This window comes from Muscardinus avellanarius, assembly GCF_963383645.1.
Source record: "Muscardinus avellanarius genome assembly, chromosome: 14".
NCBI classification, from domain to species: Eukaryota; Metazoa; Chordata; class Mammalia; order Rodentia; family Gliridae; genus Muscardinus; species Muscardinus avellanarius.
The window spans coordinates 34,225,892-34,247,809 of NC_137800.1; the positions used below are offsets into that span (position 1 = coordinate 34,225,892).

A 21,918-nucleotide genomic window follows, 5' to 3' on the forward strand; every position below is an offset into this window, starting at 1 on the left:
CAAAATTACAGCACGAACAATAGGTTGGAACTCTTTGGGGGAGGAGCTATGAAATATTTATATAAAGTAATGGCCTATTTAATGAGATCCAGCCATGAGGTTTGCGTCAGATGGGGCATAAGCAAGTGTGGTTAGTGCCACTAATTTATGATATTCATGTACCTTTGCTTCCCATGATTGGATGTTAAGGAAGGGAAATGTATATATTTTGTATTTGTAATATATTAACTTTCTGAGTCACTTGGAACTCAAGCAGTTTAGCATTACAAGTAAATGAATACTAATTTCCTTTCTAGTGTTTGTGTCAAGAGGCAAATCCCCATTATTTCATTGCAGTGAAGGACGAGGGATTTGTGCTTTCTGGCTTGATCAACCTAAAGTTTGTTCACTGCCATCATTGGTCTTTTAAAGCTCAGCATTTCACATGCACAAAAGAACAGGGTGCACATCATCTTTGGGCTTTGGGTCTTATTGTTGTTAATGGTTTCTTTTTATCCCTCCGCCCCCATATTATGTGGCTGTTTCTTATTCTTCACCTTATATTGTTACTTCCTACTATGTGTATATAGTTCTCTTTTGTTATTGTTGTTGCTATTGAACTAAAACTGGGACCTCATAAAGTAAGAGAATATCTTTCAAGCAGTGTATGTCATCAGTGTTAAAGCAAGTGGTGGCCAGAGGTACGTCTGGAAAATAGAAGTCACTGTGTAAAACTTAGTTTTGTTATAGAACAAATTGTGCTCCATGAACACCAAATCACTCAATCTCTCCTTGATACCTGTACAACTACCAAAGAAAGCTACTTACTGAATTGCTCCAAATTTTACTTTTTTCCATTTATATTGTGGGTTCCCCATTACTTCAGAGGTGATGTCAGGCAAGATTCTGAGTCATTTTGAGATTCTAAGTTGGGGTCTCTGAAGGAGCTAAACTCACATGAATTTTCTGCCACTGTGTGTGGCTGCACAGTCTCTGAGCCCTGTTCCTCACTCCACTGTACAGCAGTGTCACAACTCAGCCATCAACAGTGACTGAGCTTGCCACCTACTGGTGGTGAGGCACATCAGGGAAACCAAGGGATGCTTACTGTGAGGAAACACCAGGTCAGAAGAGAAACAGCTCTTAAGTAAAAGAAGTCATGCAGTGTAGGTCTGTCTACATGCCTTTTATAATTTCATATGGTTATTGACATTTCTCAAACTCTGCTTTTCTATATCTGATAAGATCTTAACATTGCTCCTTATTTTCTCACAAATGTCAGAGTTTTTGCCTTGTAGTTGTCACACTGCCTTAGTTGTTTCTTAATCTTAAAGTTTTTGCCAATGTTTCTGAAAAAAAAAAAACACAACCTTTTTTTTTTTTAAGCAAGTGGGTAAGGATCTGGGTGGTACTTATTTTTCAGTGGAAAAGGGACTGCTTTCTTCTATGCATGACATGAAATTCTCCCTTGGTGTAAAGCTCTGAGTGCAAGAGAAGCTGGTTCATGCCTCTGCCTCATGGTGCCTAGGCAGAGGCAGGAGGGTGTGAAGGTCCTACACTTGGCAAAGAACATCTGAAAGGGGTGGGGGTATGGCGCACAGAACAAGGGGAAGGAATCTTTAGGGCCAGGGTGAAATGATCCTTTCTCACCTAGGAGACTAGAACGCGGAGGTTGGAGAAAGAGCAGGAAGGCAGACAGGTCTCTCCCTGAAGGGGCTAAAGTCAGTCATTTCAGAAAGTCAAGGAGGTTGCCCCCATGTAATTTGAGGAATACTTCTGGTTGCTACTGGCAGAGGCATGGTGATTAAATAAGAGGCAGAGGCTGCTGGCCTGCTAGGTTTCTGTGATTACCCAGTGCCTTCATCATGCTGATGTCAGTAGAGACCTGGGTAGAAGAGGGAAAAGGAGCCACATCTGCCTTCTAGGACCTTAGGAACAAGTGGGTAACGTGTGTAAACAAAAAACAAGCATCAGTAGTTGAGAGTCAGCCAGCAAGTGCTGGAAGAACAGTCACTGAGCATGGCCTGGAATGGGCAGAGTATGGTCCATCCTTGGTAACAGGAATGGAAAGCTTTAAGACACCAGGTGTGAAACAAACATTTCAGAATTAAGTTCTAACATGATGTTGCTACTTCCTTAAAACATGAGAAAAAGCCTTTATTTTAATAAAAGCAATATTTAATTTTAAGACTTCAAAAGTGTTTCTCTTGTTTCTAAAGACATGGATTTTAGAAGAGTTTTGGGCTTCCTCCAGACCTTTGTATACCTTCTAATTCAGTTAATCTTCTTTGTGTTAATTTTCCCCTTGTTCAATTATTATTTATATTGGAAAGATTAAAAAATAAAGACTATGCTCTTTTTTAAAATACACTTATGAAAGCCGTGAATTAACAATTTATCATGCCTTGAAGTATTAAAGAAAATGGCAAGAATTACTTTTTTAACACATAAATTGTGTTATTGACACATCAAAGGGATAGATACCTATAAATAAAATATGAATATATTTCTTCCTAAGACATACATAACATTTCAAAGAGGTTGTAAGTCAGGGAAATTTTATTTTTCTCAAAAGAAAAATGGCTAATTTTTATATCACTGCCTTGCAGGGCATGCTGAGGCTTTGAACAAGTACAATTTGTTTTTATCATCTGTAGAGCACTTTCACAGACATTAGTCCATTTGATTCCTTTAACTGCCTTATCAGGTAGACACAGGAGGATTATAATCACCATTTTACAGATGAAAAAGGTGAGACCCTGATTCAGTGACTTGCCAAGGGATCCGTCTAGTAATCAACAAATCCAAGCTAGGACCCATGGTGTGCTTTTTTCCAAATCCCATTCTCTGGTTCACTTGATGACACTGAACTGACCTACTTCTAAGATGCTATCTAAAAACTCTCAGATTATATAGGCTTTACTTGTGCAGGCTCTTACTTGTATAACACCCTGAGTGCTTAATATATTTTAAGTGAGTTATTTTTCAATATCAAATTCCATAATACCCTTATTTTTAAAAAAGTAGAAAAACTTTTTCAGTTGAATGTGAATAATTTTTTTGGATAATGTGGTGCAGGTGATAAGATGCACTGTAGCTAGGAAAGGAAATTACTTGGAAGTCTTCTTACTTAAACAGTTCTGAATTAGTCCACACAGCAATATGGATTGATTGATTGATTTCTTTCTTTCTTTTTTTTTTTTTTTTTTTTTGGTGGTACTGGGGTTTCTGGAAGCCCTTCTACCTCTCGGCTACACTCCCAGACCTATTTTTTATATTTTTTTAATTTGGAAACAGGGTCTCTTAAGCCAGCGAGGCTGGCTCTGAACCAGCACAATCCTCCTGTCTCCGCCTCCCAAGTGCGGGGATTTACAAGCATGCGCCACCACACCCGGCCTGATTTCTTTCTTAATCATTAAAATTCTTATTACATTAGGATGAGAATTTGCATCATCAAATATTATTTTGGACCAATACTCGCCAAATTTAGTTTATTGGATGGCCTTTTATAATTTTCTTATTATTTTCCAAATGTTTTAGTAATATGAAGCCAAGTCACATACTTGTATAAGGATTCTGTGGTCTTTTAAATTTTTTATTATTATGTTCCTTATTATTCTTTCCTAACTTATAGGGCTATATTACTCATCTACTCAAAATGTTACACATAAAATCCGAGGATATTTTAATAAACTCGTCAGTAGCCCTGGAGAGTGAGCTTCAACCTCCCCTTCCTTTAATGTGCCTGGTGGCCTCAGCTCTGCCTGTGCCACTGCTGCTTGTCCTGTTTACCCTCTGCCAAGTTCATTAGGACTCCCCCTCTTGAGATGCACTGTTTGTATAGTAGAATCCTTCTTTTAATTTTTATATTTTATTTGAAAATAAAGTAATTTTTATATTTTCCCTAGATTGAAATTGGAAGAGAGAAGAAGAGAGCTCCTACAGAAACTTGAAGAAACTACTAAATTAACTACTCATTTGCATTCACAGCTTAAAAGGTAAGCCTATTTGGTCTTGAGGGGAAAAAAATCTCTTATCATTCAGACTCAATTCATTCAGTTCATCTTTGTTCATTTTACGCTTCACTGATTCCAGCTATTTAAAAGTAAATAAAAGGCCGGGCTTGGTGGCACACACTTGTAATCCCAGCTTTTGGGAGGCTGAGACAGGAGGATCTGGGTTCATGGACAACCTCAGCTACTTCGTGAGGCTCTTTGCAACTCACTGAGACCCTGCTTCAAAATAAAGAATTTAAAAAATCAGGCTCGGATTGTAGCTCGGAGGTAAAATGCCCCTGGGTTCCATCCCCAGTACTGCAAACAAACAAATAAATAAATGTAAATAAAATAGTTACACAAGTACAGTTAATGTTTGAATGATTAAATTTATTTATTTATTTATTTATTTATTTATTTATTTATTTATTTATTTATTGTGGTACTGGGGTTCCTGGAAGCCCTTCTACCTCAGGGCTACACTCCCAGATCTATTTTTACATTTTTTTTTTATTTGGAAACAGGGTCTCCTAAGCCAGCGCCCAAGGCTGGCTTCAAACCTGCGTGATCCTCCTGTCTCTGCCTCCCACGCGCGGGGATTACAAGCATGCACCACCACGCCCGGCTGAATGGTTAAATTTAAAGTCACAGATTTTTTTTCCTTAATCTGAAGCTCACACATGAAATGCATTTGAAATGTGTTGAAGGAAGAAGATTATGTTTTAGCTTCAATAAAAACTTAGGAATATAACACATTTCTCCAGTTATCCCATCTTTTAAAAAGGGAGGGTAGATGAGCCTGGCGTGGTGGCGCATGCTTATAATTCCTGCGCTTGGGAGCTAAGACAGGAGGATCATGCCGGTTCGAAGCCAGCTACAGCTAATTAGTGAGGCTCTCAGCAACTTAGACCTTGTTTCCAAATAATATATAAAGTAGGTCTGGGAGGATAGCCCGGAGGTAGGAAGCCTCTGGGTTCCACCCCCAGTACCACCACCAAAAAAAAAAAAAAAAAGGGAGGTAGAAGAGATTAGAGATTTACCTTAAAATAGTTAACCATAGATTTTCTTATATTGATTAGAAAAATACCCCTACATCTACACATAGAGAAGAGGAAAAGTGAGTGAGCCTAGGGTCCTTTTGTGTAATCTTTTGGTTTATAGAAGCTTGCCTTTAAAAAAAAAAAAAAAAAAAAACTTTTTTAAAAACTTTTTTTAAGAAAAGCAAAGTAGCCATAGCCACATTTTGTATTCCTTCCTCTGCCCTCCTTCAGTGTTTTTCAACTACAAAGTTGCTTCTGGATAACTATCAGGGAGACTTACGAATAGGTATTTAATCATTTAAACGAATTTTTTATTGCAAAAGAAGGACAATTTTCAGTAATAGAGTAAATGGACAATTTTTAATAATAGAGTATATGGAGAACAAAGTTGAAAATATTAGTGAATTAGCAGGGAAATACGTGCTGTGACAGCAGGTTCCTCTGTCCTGGGAATATATGCCATTCTTTGGCACCACTGGTTTCCTTCTCATTTGGGGTCCAAAGGTAGGGGTTATGATTGGATGTCCATGCAGTGACCGATTTTAAGTATTCTTTTTTCTCTCAGCCTCTCTGCCAGCACGCTGTCCATGTCGTCTGGGAGCAGCCTGGGTTCCCTGGCATCCAGTCGGGGCTCTCTGAACACCTCCAGCAGAGGGTCACTCAACTCCCTCAGTTCCAGTGAGCTTTATTACAGCAGTCCGGGTGACCAGATAGACATGGATTATCAGTATAAACTGGACTTCCTTCTGCAAGAAAAGAGTGGTTACATTCCTTCTGGACCCATCACCACCATTCATGAAAACGAGGTGGTCAAGTCCCCCAGTCAGCCTAGCCAGAGTGAACTGTGTGGGGTGGCCGCTGCAGCACATGGCCACACTCCTCCCCTGACCGAGGCCCCCAAGTCTGTGACTTCCCTATCCTCGAGATCCTCCCTTTCCTCCTTGTCCCCTCCTGGCTCTCCTTTGGTCTTGGAAGGCACATTTCCCATGTCTGCTCATGACACCTCTCTCCATCAGTTCACTGCTGACTTGGAAGACTGTGAATTGAGTAACCATTTTGCAGACATTAGCCTTGCTGAAAATCAGATAATGCTGGATTCAGATTCAGGAGGAGCATCCCAGTCTCTGTTAGAGGACAGAGACCTAAATGAATGTGCTAGAGAGCCATTATATGAAGGAACTACAGGTAAGTAGAGACCCTTGTTTTGTGTATTCCTTTTGCACTGTTTTAAGGAGAATGACTGGAAGGTTGCTTTTTCTATATAAGCATATGTTATAGTCGCTCTTCTTTTTCTCCTGAGTGTTCATTATGGCTTTATTTAAGGAGTGTTTGTGCATATATTCAGACTTTTTTCTTTATCAAATAAAAATTGCCTTCCTGTTTAAAGGAATGGATTATTAGGTAGTACCTGCTTTGTGGCCAGAGACCCTCTGTGTGTGGTAACTGGTGAGAGCATATTTGTGAACATACTTCATATTTCCAAATGAATTTTATTTCTAAAATAGCAAGACAAAGAAGGGGACTTTCTTTTAAAATTTGGCCTAAAACAGATTAAAACCAAGTCAATTAGCATACCAGCTAATTAGTACCAAGGTTCAATGTTTAGCTTGCTTAGGGAATTTTATATAAATACAATTTTTGTTTCGTGCCAGACCCTCCTCTTCTGCCCAGTTAATTTGTAGAACAGATTCCTGTGTGTGGTATTAGCCTGCCATCTTCTGGCTGCCTCAACAGTTGCAGCCCAAGGAAAAGATTGCAAGTTGAGTCCTCACTTCTGCATGTGTATGCAGAGACAAGGAGGATTTTATTTTCCTGTGTACTCTGCATGACAGAAATCTTTAATATTATATATATATGTATATATATATATATATATATATTTGTGGTGCTGGGGATGGAACCCAGAGGGTCTTTCTACCTCTGGGCTACACTCCCAGACCTATTTTATATTTTTTATTTGGAAACGGGGTCTCAATAAGTTGCTAAGAGCCTCACTAATTAGCTGAGGCTGGCTTTGAACGTGCACGATCCACCTGTCTCAGCCTCCCAGGTACTGGGATTACAAGTGTGCACCATCACGCCTGGCTCAAATATATTTTTAAAGAACACCAGATGGTGCCCTTTTTGGTCAATGATATCTGTTGTGGTCCAGGAAGCATGACCTATTCTAATAGTGCTAGCTTGGGACCAAGTGGGAAATTGAAGCTCTGGGGCTTCTTCAAGGGAGTTTTATTGAGGTCTGCAACGTGTTAGTGTACAGTCACACAGAAGAGAACAGGCCTCTGCAGAAGATTTTCTCGCTGTTTCAAGAGACATTTTTATTTGTGTGTATGGTCCTAGGAATTCTAAGTATTAATTGATTAGATAATTCAGATGTTTATACACAAGAGAAGTCCAGCTTTGTTTCTGTGATTTCAATGAAGGTGATGATTTTGCTGACAACAAAGGCTGTGTTCCACTAGTGGCGTGTGGCATAGGTAGGCTTATGAGTCATTTCTTGTGTGTGTGTGTGTGTGTGTGTGTGTGTGTGTGTGTGTGTGTGAAGCAGTGTCTCATTAAATTGCAAAGGGCCTCATTAAGTAGCTGAGGCTGTCTGCGAGCTGTGATCCTCCTGTCTCAGCTCCCCCAAATGCTGGGATTACAAATGTGCCCCACCATGCCTGGCTCCAAAGCCATTTTATGAGTAGTGGTAGTACAGGAGTATTGTGTACGTAATGGCTTCTGCCTTGAATTTGCTAAGGCCTCTACCCCTGCTTCTGGAAGGAATGTGGTAGGTGGGGGCTGCATGTCGCCCCCACCTGTACTCACATTGTGGTCCCCACTTTGGCTGTTTTGGTGAGCACATTACAAGCCTGTTTCTCAGGGAAAGCATCTGAGCATGCCTCATATTTGCACTTGCCTCATGGTGATTGTTGCTGCTGTGTGACCATGATGGTGATAAGTGACGTCTACTAACCCCAAAACACTGCACGGTAGGGATGGAGGAAAGCACACCATGCATCTTGATTTCGACTTGCAGGACTTTATGTTTCTTGAGCATCTCAAACCAACCTTGCTCCTTCTATATATTTGGAGTGTTCTCTAGTAACCACTTCTCAACAGCTCGTTAATGTAGAGGACCTAGTACATGAGGCTAGATGCTGGAGAAGCGGAAGTATCACAAAAGGCTGGCACACATCCAGTTGTCCTGAAGCCTGGGTGCCAGTCCTACAGGTACCTCTGCTTGGCCTTGCTCCCAACACTTGTGTTTGCCACCATGCCTTTCAATGAGTTTGTGGCTGAAGAAGGATATTTCTGAAGCTTCTCTGAAATTTAACTTTAAATCTTAAAAAAAAAAAAAATGCTATTAAAAAGCCACGTGTGATGCTGCACACTTGTAATTCCAGCATTTGGGAGGCTAAGACGGGAGGATTGCGGTTTGAGGACAGCCTCAGCCATTACTTAGTGAGGCCCTTTGCAACTCAATGAGACCCTGTTTCAAAATAAAGAATAAAAAATAGGGCTGGGTGTGTAGCTCAGAGGTAGAATGCCCCTGGGTTCCATCCCCAGTGCCACAAAAAAGCCACCTTAGGAGTAGAGTATATATAGCTCAGTGGTAGAGTACATGCCAGGCCGTGAGTTTGATTCCAGCACTGACAAAACAAAAACAAAAAATACCCTGAGGGAAAATATACCCGAGAACTTTATAGATATCTACAGGTTCATGTCTGAAAACAATCAAAAGTGTGTGTGTGTGTGTGTGTGTGTGTGTGTGTGTGTGTGTGTGTGTTATGTGTATCCATAAAGACTAATTCTGTTCAGGTCACCAATCCTTAGTTTATTCAGAGGGCATCACATCTGCCCTTTTCTTAAGGGTGTGTGGCTTCCAGTAAGGAATACTGTTCATCTGTGCCCTAGAGTCTTGGTTGAGGTTGAGTACCCTTTTATATAAATTTTATTCCCCAGCACCAATCATGCTAGATGACAGAAACTAAGTTGGAATAACTATGAAGCCTTTCCATAGTCAGTCTCTGTCATTGTCAAAGTCAATTTCAGGCTGCTGTGGTTATTACTGGGGGTAATCAATAAATCATGTCATCACCTTCACCCCTCACAAAGGGGGGTGGGTGGAGAGAAGGCACTTCATCATCAAGGAAAGAGCATTCCCACTGCCAGAAATAAAAGGGGAAATGCAGCAATCAATCCTGTAATCTGAAGCCTTAAAACTTAAACATCTTAACAAGATGTAAAGTCACGACTCAGAAGGGGGCCGAAATGCATACCAATACAGATCCTCTAGCTGGCTCACTGGAGGATGAAAGAACTCTGCAGGCTTGCAGCTTATTACAGTACAGAACACAGCTTTAAATGAGTGCTCCTTGCTCGCTGCAGGGTGCTGGTGTCTGAATATGAGTTAGAGATAAAAGTTAAGTGGTAGTTGGTGCTAAAGAATCAGTAGCACAAAAAGTTTTTTAATGGTATTAGCTGGTGAGGAATTTCTGTAAGTCAAAGATATTTTCTCTTTAATTTCTGTTAGAGTGGCAACACAGGAGACAGAGATTATAGCATATGGGGAAATACAGAGAGCAGAAGAGTGGAAACCTTTCTATTGAGTAGCTAGAAGTTCTCCAAATCGAAGTATCTCTAGTAGGTGAGGGGAGGCACATAGTGTCTTATCCTGAGTATATAGCAATTTGTGAATGTTTGAAGGAAAGAGGCTGGAGACCAGTGAGAATATATGGATCCCTTCCCTTAATGTATTTTATAACCAAAAAAAGAGGTTCTTTTCCAAAAAACAACTGAAATAACTGGTGTCCCAGGAAGCTCATACGTCACAGTGCCGTAACTCATCCACATCTGTTGATTAAGCAGCAACATCCTTGACTCTTGGAAGGAAATTGCACGTTGAATTTATTATGCTCAAACTGTATGTATTTCATGCTCAGCTTTTCCTAATAAGACATCCTAATTAGTGCTATCACTCTCCATTCCTTAGATGTGGAAAAATCATTACCAAAAAGAAGAATAATCCACTTGCCTGGGGAGAAAGCCGCTTGTGTGTCGGCAGCTGTGTCTGATGAGTCTGTGGCTGGAGACAGCGGGGTATATGAAGCTTCCATGAAACAGTAAGGATGCAGCAGGAGTGTCTTCCTGCTTCTCTGTGGCAGGGTCTGCATGTTACCTATTGCAAATGTACTGCTACCATTAGTCCTCCCTTTGGAGTAGTAAGAACTTTGTGTGTGTGTTTGTGTGTGTGTGTGTGTGTGTGTGTGTGTGTGTGTGTGTGTGGTACTGGGGATGGACCCCCGATGCATTCTACCTCCAAGCTACATCCCCAGCCCTGTTTTTATTCTTTATTTTGAAACAGGATCTCACTGAGTTGCTAAGGGCCTCACTAAGTAGCTGAGGCTGTCCACAAACCCGGATCCTCTTGTCTCAGCCTCCCAAATGCTGGGATTACAAGCATAGGCCACCACGCTTGGCTCGAGTAGTAACTTTAGCTGTTAAAAAAATGATGGGCCTGAAAATCTCAGTATACCAGAGACATCCCTTCAGCCACTGAAACAATAAGTAGATTTGCGTACTCAGAGGCAGCTGACCCTTGTTAACACCTAAGACCTTTGATCTTAGTAGGAACAATAGGAACATGTAGTCACTTGCCAGTGCCTGTTTGGCACGTGGAGCTTCTGGTGGATTTCTGAAAGCCTGGGATGTCTTGGGGGGGGGGGGGGCATTGGTATAGCCTGGTAGGACTCAGGGAACTTGGACATCAGCAAATCTGCTCCCTAAGCTCAGAGACAGACTCTTAAAGAGGTAAAGAAACCCTCTGAAACTGTAAAGCCCCCCTAGGATCAGTTCTACCGGGAGGTATAGGAATAGGTAGAGGTGCTGTTAATTCAGGTTTTCATTCAAAATCATTGAGTAGCAGAGAAGGACCCATAAAAATCAAGATCTCCATTGGATCCCACTGATTGACAATTCACCTACTTCCTGTCCCTAGGCCTAGTGAAATTGAAGATGTTCCATACAGTGAAGAGGATGTTGTTGTGGAGACTGCCCAAGTGCAGATAGGACTCAGGTAAAGCCATGTGCATGGGCAAGGGGGCAGTTCCAGTTCTCTGTACAAGCTACCAGTGGTCTGGGGTTACTCTTATTTCATTTAAATTCTCTTTTGACAGATACGATGCAAAAAGTTCAAGTTTCATGGTGATTATAGCACAACTCCGAAATCTCCATGCCTTCTTGATACCTCATACTTCAAAGGTGTAAGTAAAATCAGTGAAAAACAAACTGAGGAGCTTAACATTTTCCACATTAAGATAATTTTAGATTGTGATCAACCAATTCATCAAAATGAAGATATGGGAAAGACATAGCAAGACTGATTGTGTCTAAATAAAGATGAAGAAAATAGGCAAATGTGAGAAAGGAAAATTGGGTTTTGATGTTTATTCAAATCTCTCAGTGTTAAGAATAGGAACCAAGACTTTGTATTTCCTTTTTTGACCAAAAATTCTGTACTATGCTTTGTTGGGACCTGATTATTTGAAATAAGATTAAAATCTTTACTAGTGTGTATTAGGTATTACAAGACTTAGAGAAATTTTCTAATCTTTTACATGAAAATGTAGTGATTAACTTTTTCAGTATAATATTGCCATATAGACATTTATCATGCTACATAAAAATATTTTTATCATCTAATATTCACTTCCTTCTGACCAATAATTTCTTAAAGTTATTTCACTTCATCAGACCAAGAATCCTAACAAAGTAAAGGAATAATGTTACACAGTCCATCTGTTCAGAACTGTTTTCTAACAGCTATTTCTAGAGAGCTTTACCACCATTCACACTTTCTAGAATCAAAGTTTCAGTAACTCTCTTAAAAGCACAAAACTTGAAAGTACCAGAAAGAAGCAATATTTCAACTTAGCACTTCTCACTTAAAATATAGAATCTATGCCCACTCTGCATTTAAACTTCTTATAAGAGGTGAATTTTAGTAGTAATTTGAACATGGCAGAACAAGGGCTTATAAATAAATTTTAAAAAAAGCTATCAAGGAATGATTTCCAAGACTCTGTACCCATCCAGGTGGGTGTTTTTCTTAGTGTCGGAGTTTATTTCTCAATGGGCAGGACTTTTAAACATGGTGATTGTAAGAGTTCTGGATGTTTTCCCTGCAGGTTTGCTTTTAACTTCACATCCTCATAGTCAAGAATTGCCAAAGAAAAGAAACTGGATCTAAGAAAGGAAAAAAAAGAGAGAGAGAGAGAAAGCTATGTTGAGGTTATTTAGTAGACAACAGAAGAATATATAGAGAGAGATCATTTATCTATTGACAATTGTCAAAACTGCATACGATTCAGGAGGGGAGGCTCAAGGGCTTACTGAAATCATGGCATGAGGGACCCACATCATTAGCCAGACCAGCAAAGAAAGAAAGCATAATCTGGCACTAGCTAGATCACCATAGAAAGCCTGCTACCCAGGCCTGAGATTAAAAATACAAGTCACTGGTATTCAGGAAACACTGGCTTGCTAATATTATTTGTGACATTTCCCTTCCAATAAATGTGCTTCATATGTTGGGCTATGTCATTGGTGGCCTGGTCAGGGAGAAGATAGGTGTACCAGAGATGGACTCTAAACAGTGAAAACCAACTCTTATGTCTAGGAAAAAAACTACAGAATGCCTCAAGAACATTTACTTTCTTTAAGCAAATATTCTGAGGGTGTACCTACCCAAATGCCCTATCTCAACTAGAACTGTGACAGTCTCACTTACCTCTGGGGAATCACAGAGTGCCTTCTGGAGGTGTGATGGCACCCAGGGTAGTTGAGGAGCAGTAGTAGTGCTCAGCCAGTGGGTGAGTATAGAATGTGCTTCTGTTCTCGGATGTGTGCAGTTACTTGTCTGAACTTTTCCAAAATAAATAGCAGTGTTTTCTTAAACTCATTGATGGCAGTTTGCCTAATGACACTGCTAAAAATGACAACTAGTTTAAAATATTCTTTAATCTTTTTTCTCCAACTTCAAAAGTTAATTTTTGATTCTTAATTAGGACAAGCAACCACAGAGTTTCTGCAAGTGGCTCATGTTGGTGAGGGAAAGACCTTCCCCTCCAGGCATGGGAGGAGAAGCTTCCCCTACCTGCTTTCCATTTGTCTTCACATCCAAACTACATAGACTCAGTCTTGTTTAATATGAAAACATTTTGAGATGACTTAGGTAGTTAGGCCACTGGTACAGAATAAATGTGAAAGTCTGAAGAACATCCTTCCCTCCATCCTAACTCTCTAATATACTTGTCCGTCCCAGCAGAGGGAAAAGGCTTTTGCTGCTAACCCTCCAACCTGTGAGGGAAGGTGATCTATGTATTAGTAAGACCTTAAATCAACAACAGTGGCCCAAGGCCCATTAGGTCTTTAATTCTAAATCATCATAATAAATGGTGATATAAAATAAAATAATATGGCATACCTCATTTTTGCATTTGAATTTATAGTTTTTCTAATTAGAGAAAGATGTGTTTTAGAATATGTATAAGAAAGCCTGGAAATGGGGCCAGGAGGAAGAGTTAGTGGATATTCTTTTTCAGGGACTAGAAGGAAAATACCCCAAGCTGTTTCTAAGAATTATGTGTCCTTATATAACATATGCTCAGCAAATGAACTCTAAAGTAGCATTGGAAGTTATTGTTTTTCTGTAACTCTTTCTTTGAATTTTACAAAGCATGAGACTCTTAAGAGTTTGCCATATCTGCGACTTTGGAGATGCTAGACAATAATATTATTGAACTGTTATTTCATCTGTTTACATTTCGTTAACAATGTGCTACTTAGCCTTTCTTTTTCTCTAGTAGGATAATGTATTCCATTCCTGGGAAGTGATCATCAGCATCTCTTGTTTAATACTCAGGATGAGGATTCTTTGGGATAAAGTCATCAGTATCTACTTAGTGTGTTCCCACCTTCCCAGGCTCAGAAATAACTTATTTTGGAATTGGCTGTACATGGGGCAGGTGGGACGTTAAATTCGTCTGCCCCACGGACTTTCTTCCTCTTCACTTTCCTATCATGTGCCTTTGCTGCAGTCCCGTGGTGAGTGGCAGGCTGGGCCTTTGCATGCTCAGGGGCACAGTCGGCACGGGTGGGTTAAGAGCAGAGCGTCTCAGCAGCTGAGCACCAGCCCATTATGGCAGCAGCGCTTTTGGTTGATAATGGACTTCATGTTCCCTCATTTCCTCTTTTTTGCAGATAATTGAAAATGATAGCTGTGAACACAATTAAAGTATCTGTGGAATTCATTTTACTCTTGTTTTTTGCAGGTATTTTAGGGTTGCTGTTCTTCCCTCCTCAACAGATATAAGCTGTCTGTTTCGAACAAAAGTCCACCCACCCACAGAATTCATGTTGTTCAATGATGTGATCAGAGTGGCCATTTCCCAAACAGTTTTGCAGCAGAAGACACTGAGAGTTGATCTTTGCTCTGTCAGTAAACACCGCAGAGAAGAATGCCTGGTAGGGTTCTTCATAATTTCCACTATGAAATAACGCTTAGAATTTAATATTCTGAGAATGATTTCTAGGTTCTGTTTTGCCAGACCTGAACTGTATAATGGTGCAGACCTGTCCAACACCTTGGGATAAGTCCAGTAGCGCCATACTGGACTTATGTGTGTCCGGTGTTTTTTTTTTTTTTTTTTTTCTGAAGTATTGATTTCCATTTTTTCCTCTTATTTAAGGACTTTATTTATTTTTTATTTTTTTATTGGTGCATTGTACATCTTAATGGAGTACAAGATGGTAGAGGCATATGTGCACATATCACCCATTTAGCCCTTACCCAGCTCCCTCCCCCTCCCTCCTCATTTTTGGCTTAGTGATTGACTTTAATATGTTTGTTAATGTATGTCATGTACATTAGGGAATTTCCCTCCTCCCATCCCCCTCAGTTATGTCGCCTTATTTGCTCATCTGTAGTTTCTCCTTCATCTAAAGTTCCTCCTATGACTTATTTTCTCCCTAGCTTCCACATATTAGGGAGAGCATCTGATTTCTTATGATTTTGTGACTGGCTAATATCACACATAATGTTCTCCAGTTCCATGCATTTCCCTGTAAATGACAATTTTTTTCTTCTTTATGGCTGAGTAAAATTCCATTGTGTACATATCCCATTGTTTTGTAATCCATTCATCTGTTGATGGACATCTTGGCTGGTTCCATAGTTTGGCAGTGGTGAATTTTGCAGCTATGAACATAAATACACATGCTGTAGTTTGGTATTTTGGTTTCCATTCTTTTGAGTAGATACCCAGAAGTAGTCTTGCTGGATCATATAGTAAGTTTGTTCCTATTCTTCTGAGGATCTTCCATACTGTTCTGAGGATCCTCTGTACTGTTTTCCAAAGTGGTTGCACTAATTTGCAATCCCACCAACAATGTATTAGAGTTCACACTTCTCCACATCTTCACCAGCATATCAAAAAGTGGGCAAGTGAACTAAATAGATACTTCACAAAAGAAGAAATTTAAATGGCCAATAAATATATGAAAAAATGCTCAACATCATTAGCAATTAGAGAGATACAAATCAAAACTACCCTGAGGTTTCACCTAACTCCAACTAAAATAGCAATCATTCAAAATACAAACAGCAACAAATGCTGGCAAGGATGTGGAGAAGTGAGAACGCTAATGCATTATTTCAGGACTTTAAAATCTACCTATCAATTGTGACTTTCTGTAAAGCTCTACTTTTCATTTCTACACTTTGACTCTTATCTCTGTTATGACTTATGGAGTATGTTTATTAGTCTCAAGGTCAAGCCCTTGCTGAGTGCTTTGTCTATATTATCTCCTTTAATCTCCGTGACAATCTTAGCAAAGATCAATCATGGAAGGTGTGATTACCCCCTATTTTCAGGTAAAGAGTTGCTTAGAAAAGGTCACACATCTAGCGAATGTTGGAGTCAGATATCAAAAAGACATCCCACACATAATTCACTGTTACTAATTAAAATTAAGCAAAACATTGAGTCTGTGATTCTTTATTTAGTTCATTTTGCCTTGCATGGTATTAGAGCTTCTAAACAAGAAGGGTTACTATTTTTTGAGAAATGTGTTTAAATGCTGCAACAAAAGATTTTATACTTGACTATCAATAAGTTTAACGTACTGTTGTATATAGTAACTAGTAAAACCATTGCCTATGGGTAAGTTACATGGTTTTCAAATGTGGTCAACTGGAGGTAGGCTCATGTGATCAAAAACTGTGTGAATCTCTAGCTGAGTGTGTCTCTGTGATCCAGTAGGAAGCACATACATATTTCTTGAACAAAATTTTTAAAAGGTGATAGCTTTCTTTTTTTTTTCTTTTCTTAACTTGGAAAAATAAGTAAAAAGCAAAGATAGATGTGTTAGGCTATTAAGGCTATGGTATAGTAGATATCATATTTAACCTGTGTCATAGGCTGCAATAAAGTTAATAAATACATGAATGGATAACCCTTTAAAGATGGTGTAGTTGAATTTAGATTCTAGCTAAGTGTTATTTGGTGGAATATAAAGCCATTTATCTTTTGGTTGTTTTTTTTTTTTGACATTCTACTAAGTGATGTATCCAATGGAAAACTTTTGCTGATTTCTCATTCAAGAACATAGTGGAATTTTTGTTTTAAAATTTTCAGTGGATAATGTCTTTTTGTGTGTGAGTGATAATCAAGTCACTCTGATGACATAAAAGTACTATAGTTTAGGCCTATACACTTCTTCATTTTTAACTTCTTATCTAAACATAGTTCCATATTTTTAATATGCTTTTATTGGTACATTATAGTGTCACATCATAATGCAAATCATGTTGACAATGAGTTACATGCACATAGCACTTGATGCCCCCACCTCCCCATCTTCTCCCTTCCTAATACAGAGTAGTAAGAGTGACATTGGTATTTTCACATATGTACACATAGTCAATGGTAGTAATTCTATTAATGAACCTCACTCTTCCCCCTCTCTTTTCCTTAGACCACCTTCTTGGTTTCACTGAAGTTTCTCCTCTACTATCTGGAGTCCCTCTAGGATCCCATTTACTTTCTAGCTTGTGCCTGTAGTTCCATATTTAACCCTGCGTGCTTAGTCATTACATTAGGTATTGGCAAAATTGTATCATAAAGTAATTCCAGGATTGGCTTTTAGATTGGAGACTATTTATTGAGTCACAGCTGAAAATATAAAACATCTCTAGGTTTTAAAGGACCCAGCAATGCATTGTAAAATGAATATTGCATTTTTTAACTCCCAGACAACCTCACCCAATAATCTTTATCAAATCAGAGGGAACATACACTAACTTAAACATTTTAATTTTTTTCTTCTTTATTTTCTTTCCTTTTATTTTCCATAGGCTGGAACTCAGATCAGCCTGGCAGATTTACCATTTTCAAATGAAATTTTCACTTTGTGGTATAATTTGCTTCCTTCCAAGCAAATGCCTTCCAAAAAGAATGGAGAAGAAAATGAAGATTCTGCATTTCAATCAACTCGGCAATTAGTAGATTCCATAGATGTGGTAAGTCAAAATTAGTGGTAAGTCAAAATTAGTAGATTCCATAGATGTGGTAAGAACAAAGTCACTCAGATGTAATCATATAGCCAGGCGTGGTGGCGCATGCTTGTAATCCCCGCGCTTGGGAGGCAGAAACAGGAGGATCGCGCAGGTTCGAAGCCAAATCAATATTGTATTTATGGATAATAAATAATATTGGCAATATTGATTTGGTATTTATAGATATTGTTATTGAGTACAAGTTTTTTGTTTGTTTGTTTTTTGGGTTTTTTTGCGGTACCGGGGATGGATCCGAGGAGCATTCTACCTCCGAGCTACACCCCCAGCCCTATTATTTAGTCTTTTTTATTTTTTGAAACAGAGTCTCACTGAATTGCGAAGAGCCTCACTAAGTAGCTGAGGCTGTCTGTGAACCGCAATCCTCCGGGCTCCGCCTCCTAAATGCTGAGATTACAAGTGTGAGCCACCACACTCACACAAGTAATCACCACGCTCATACAAGTTTATTTTAAAATATATGTGAAGAGCCGAGCGTGGTGGCACACGCTTGTAATCTCCTTGCTTGGGAGGTGGAGACAGGAGGATTGTCCAGGTTTGAAGCCAGCCTTGCTGGCTTGAAAGACCCTGTTTCCAAATAAAAATATAAAATAGGTCTGGGAGTGTAGCCCAGAGGTAGAAGGGTTTCCAGGAACCCCAGAACCACATACATACATACATACATACATACATACATACATACATACATACATATGAAGAAAGAATTTACTAAGCAAAAATCAAATAATTAAACAAGTGTTTTATTGATCATCTACTATATGTAAGGACTATCATAAACGTTGTGGTAGGTGGTAAAAGAGAAGCAGATGTAGTATAGAATTTATATCACATGTCCAGGTTTGTGGCATAGAAAGCCATAGGAATGGTGAAATTTTGATTTCTATCTTCTTGTTTAAATTAAAAAAAAAACACTATGTAATTTTTATACCATACAATTCGCCTGTTTAAAGTGTTTAAGTTCACCCCTTTAAAGTGTTCATGTTCATCCATTTAAAACATAAGAAACTGTTTTCACTATATTCACCAAATTGTGCAACCATCTTTATAGAGAACACTGGAATATTGTTATAATTCGCCACAGAAGCTACTACTCATAAGCAGTCACTGCTGGTTATCCTAAGCCCCTTTTCCCCAAGGCCACAATTAACCTTTCTGTCTCTATAAATTTGCCTGTTCATTCTTTTGTGATTGATTTCTTTCATTTAACATACTTTCAAGGTACATCTATGGTATAGCAGTATTTCATTCCTTTGTATTAGTATTTAATTCTTTTGTATTCACAAATAATATTCTATTGCAGGTTGGTGTCATGGCATATTTACCATTCATCAGCTGATGTGTATTTGGGTTGTTTCCACTTTTTGACCATAATGAATAAGGCTGTTAGGAACTTTCATATACAAGTATTTGTTTAGACATATGTTTTTATTTCTTTTGCGTGTATATGTAGGAGTGGAATTGCTGGGTTGTATAGTAACTCTGGGATTAACATTGCTTTTAAAATGGGATCTTTTTACTCTTGAGTTATTAAAGTCAGCCTTCCTCCTCCTCTCCCCCCTTCCTTCTTTCCTCAGGGGGTAAAACCCAGGGCCTCACACTCCATCTCAAATATTCTTGTTACAAGTTTCTTATCTGATACATTTTATTGCAGATATTTTCTCTCATTGTGTTGTTTTTTTTTTCTCTTGATGGTTTTGTTAGCAGTACAAAGATTAATTTTGATGAATGTGCAGTTGGTGCATATTTTCCTTCTACTGCTTTTCCTGTTGGTATCATATCTAAGAAGACTGTCTAACCTAACATCACAAAGATTTCTTGTGTCTTTTTCTAAGAGTTTTAAAGTCTTATATGTAGATCTCTGTTCCACTTGATTTGTTTATGTATGACCTTTTGTATGTAAATATGTGTTAGTCCCAGCATCATTTACTGGAAAAAAAGTATTCTTTCTCCATTCAATTATCTCAGTACCCTTATTGAAAATTTGTTGACCATAAGTGTGAGGGTTTACGAATGTGGACTCTCACTTCTGTTCCAGTAATCTGTATGTCTGTATGTAAGCCAGTACCCTATTCCCTTAAGTACTGCCGCTTTGTAGTCATTTGGAAATCAGGAAGTGTGAGTATTACAACCTTATTTTTTTTTCAAGATTGTTTTTGGCTCTTCATGGTCCCTTGCATTTCTATATGAATGTTAGTTATCAGCCTATCAGTCTCTATGGCGGAAGGACATGTGGGACTAGCATCAATATGTAAGTCAGCTTCAGGAGTATTATCATCTTAACAATTTTCAGTCTTTATATTTGTTTATGTCTTCTTAATTTCTTGGATTCTAGTTTTTAGAATTCAAGTTTACACTTCTTTTGTTAAATTTATTTCTAAGTATGGTTTTTCTTTTTGATGCTTTGTGAATGGAACTGTTTTCTTAATTGCGTTTTCAGATGGCTCATTGTACAACTCATTTTTCTCTATCTTGTACTGCAAACTTGCTAAACTCATTTAATAGAATTCATCAGTAAAGCCAACCATCTGGGTTTGTTTGTTTATTTGTTTGTTTGTTTGTTTGTTTGTTATAGTGTTGTGTGGTACTGGGGATTGAACCCAGGGGCATTCTACCTCTGAGCTAGACCCCCAGCCCTATTTTATTTTTCATTTGGAAACAATCTCTCTAAGAACCTTGCAAGGTTGCAGACGATGGCCTTGAACCTGCGATCCTCCTGTCTCAGCCTCCCAAGTACTGGGATTACAGACATGCATAACTTTTCTTTGTGGGAATGGTTTCTCTTGTTCTGAGTCTCTTGGAATTTTGTTCTTGAATAAATTCCAGTATTCATGCCTTTTTAGGACATTGTCCTTTAAGCTAGATTATCTCTTTTGTTGGTATACAATTATTCCTACTATTTTCCTCAGTGTGTTTTATATCTATAAGGTTAATAGTGGTGTCCACTCTTTCATTCTGAATTTTAATAATTTTAGTTTCTCTATTTTTCTTGGTCAATACAGCTAAATGTTAATTTTTTTAGATCTTTTCAAAGAATCAACTTTGGTTTTGTTTATTTTCTCTAATGTTTTTCTGATCTTTATTGTTTTTTTTCTTCTGATTGCTTTAGGTTTATTTTGCTCTTCTTTTTACATTTTTTAAGGTAGAAAGTTATATTATTGATTTGATACCTTTTTTCCTTTAACATTTTCTTATCTTTTTTCTTTTTTGGTACTAGGACTACCTTCAAGCTATACCCCTATTCTTTTTTATTTTTTGTTTTGAGACAGGGTATTGATAAGTTGTAGAGGTAAGCCTCGAACCTGTGATCCTCCTGTTTCAGCCTCCTAGGTACTAGGATTACTGGTGTATGCCACAGTTCCTGTTTTTCTTTAAATATAAGTTCTCATGACTATAAATTTGCTTCTAATCAATGCTTAACAGTATCCCCTAAGTAATGATATGATCTATTTCAATTTTCATTCATCTCAAAATGTTTTCTAATTTTTCTTGTTTTTTATTTCTTGATCCTTTGGTTATTTAGGGATTTACTTTTTGATCCTTTGATTAGTTTCCACACATTTGCAAATTTCTCATATCATCTACTTTTGTTGATTTTTTAAATTTCATTCCAGTGGGACCAAAAAGCATACTTGGTATGATTTAAGTATTTTAAAATATGGCAAAGCTAGTTTTATGGCCTAGTATGTCCCAGAAAATTTCTCATATGCACTGGAGAGAAATAATGTATTCTGCTTTTGTGTTAGGTGGAGTGTTCTATAGATGTTTGTTAGGTCTAGTTGATTTATAGTGTTGTTTAGAAATACTTTTTATCCTATTCTAATCTCACTCTCTTGACGTATTACTATTGTGGAAGGAGATGATGAGAGATTTATAACAAAGTACACAATCTTATATGAATAGTCTAATGAATTTTCAGAAAGCAAGCACATCTACACGGCTACTACCCAGATCAAATTATATATTACACCACCTCAGGATCCTCCCTTGTGCTTTATTCCGGTCATTGCCACTTCCTACAAAGGTAATTTGTACTATGACCTCTCTCACCATTATTAGTTTTGCCTGATTTTGAACTTTATATAATGGAATCATTCAATGTCTGTGAAAGCTTTTATGAGTGTTATTTCTTCCTTATGTATTTGTGGAAACTCCTAAAAGAATTCATCATCCAAAACTCTTAATTTTCTTTATGAGAAGCAGTCAGTCTCAACCAGGGTTCTACAAGAGAAGTAAGCCCCTCAAAAAATGTATTTAATGATTACTTTCTTAATTCTTCAAGGATGGTATA

General features: G+C 38.3%; 1 protein-coding gene across 1 annotated transcript in view; it reads left to right on the forward strand.

Annotated features, from left to right (window-relative positions):
* WWC2 (WW and C2 domain containing 2) overlaps positions 1-21,918 on the forward strand; it is a gene marked incomplete at its 3' end in the record, with an annotated part of 227,871 nt that overhangs the window by 161,677 nt on the left and 44,276 nt on the right. Inside the window, exons 10-16 of the mRNA XM_080710126.1 lie at positions 3,888-3,977; positions 5,580-6,199; positions 9,990-10,119; positions 10,995-11,072; positions 11,173-11,259; positions 14,329-14,521; positions 17,412-17,576. Of these exons, the coding sequence (XP_080566252.1) occupies positions 3,888-3,977; positions 5,580-6,199; positions 9,990-10,119; positions 10,995-11,072; positions 11,173-11,259; positions 14,329-14,521; positions 17,412-17,576 (1,363 nt within the window). The remainder of the gene's footprint in view (positions 1-3,887; positions 3,978-5,579; positions 6,200-9,989; positions 10,120-10,994; positions 11,073-11,172; positions 11,260-14,328; positions 14,522-17,411; positions 17,577-21,918) is intronic.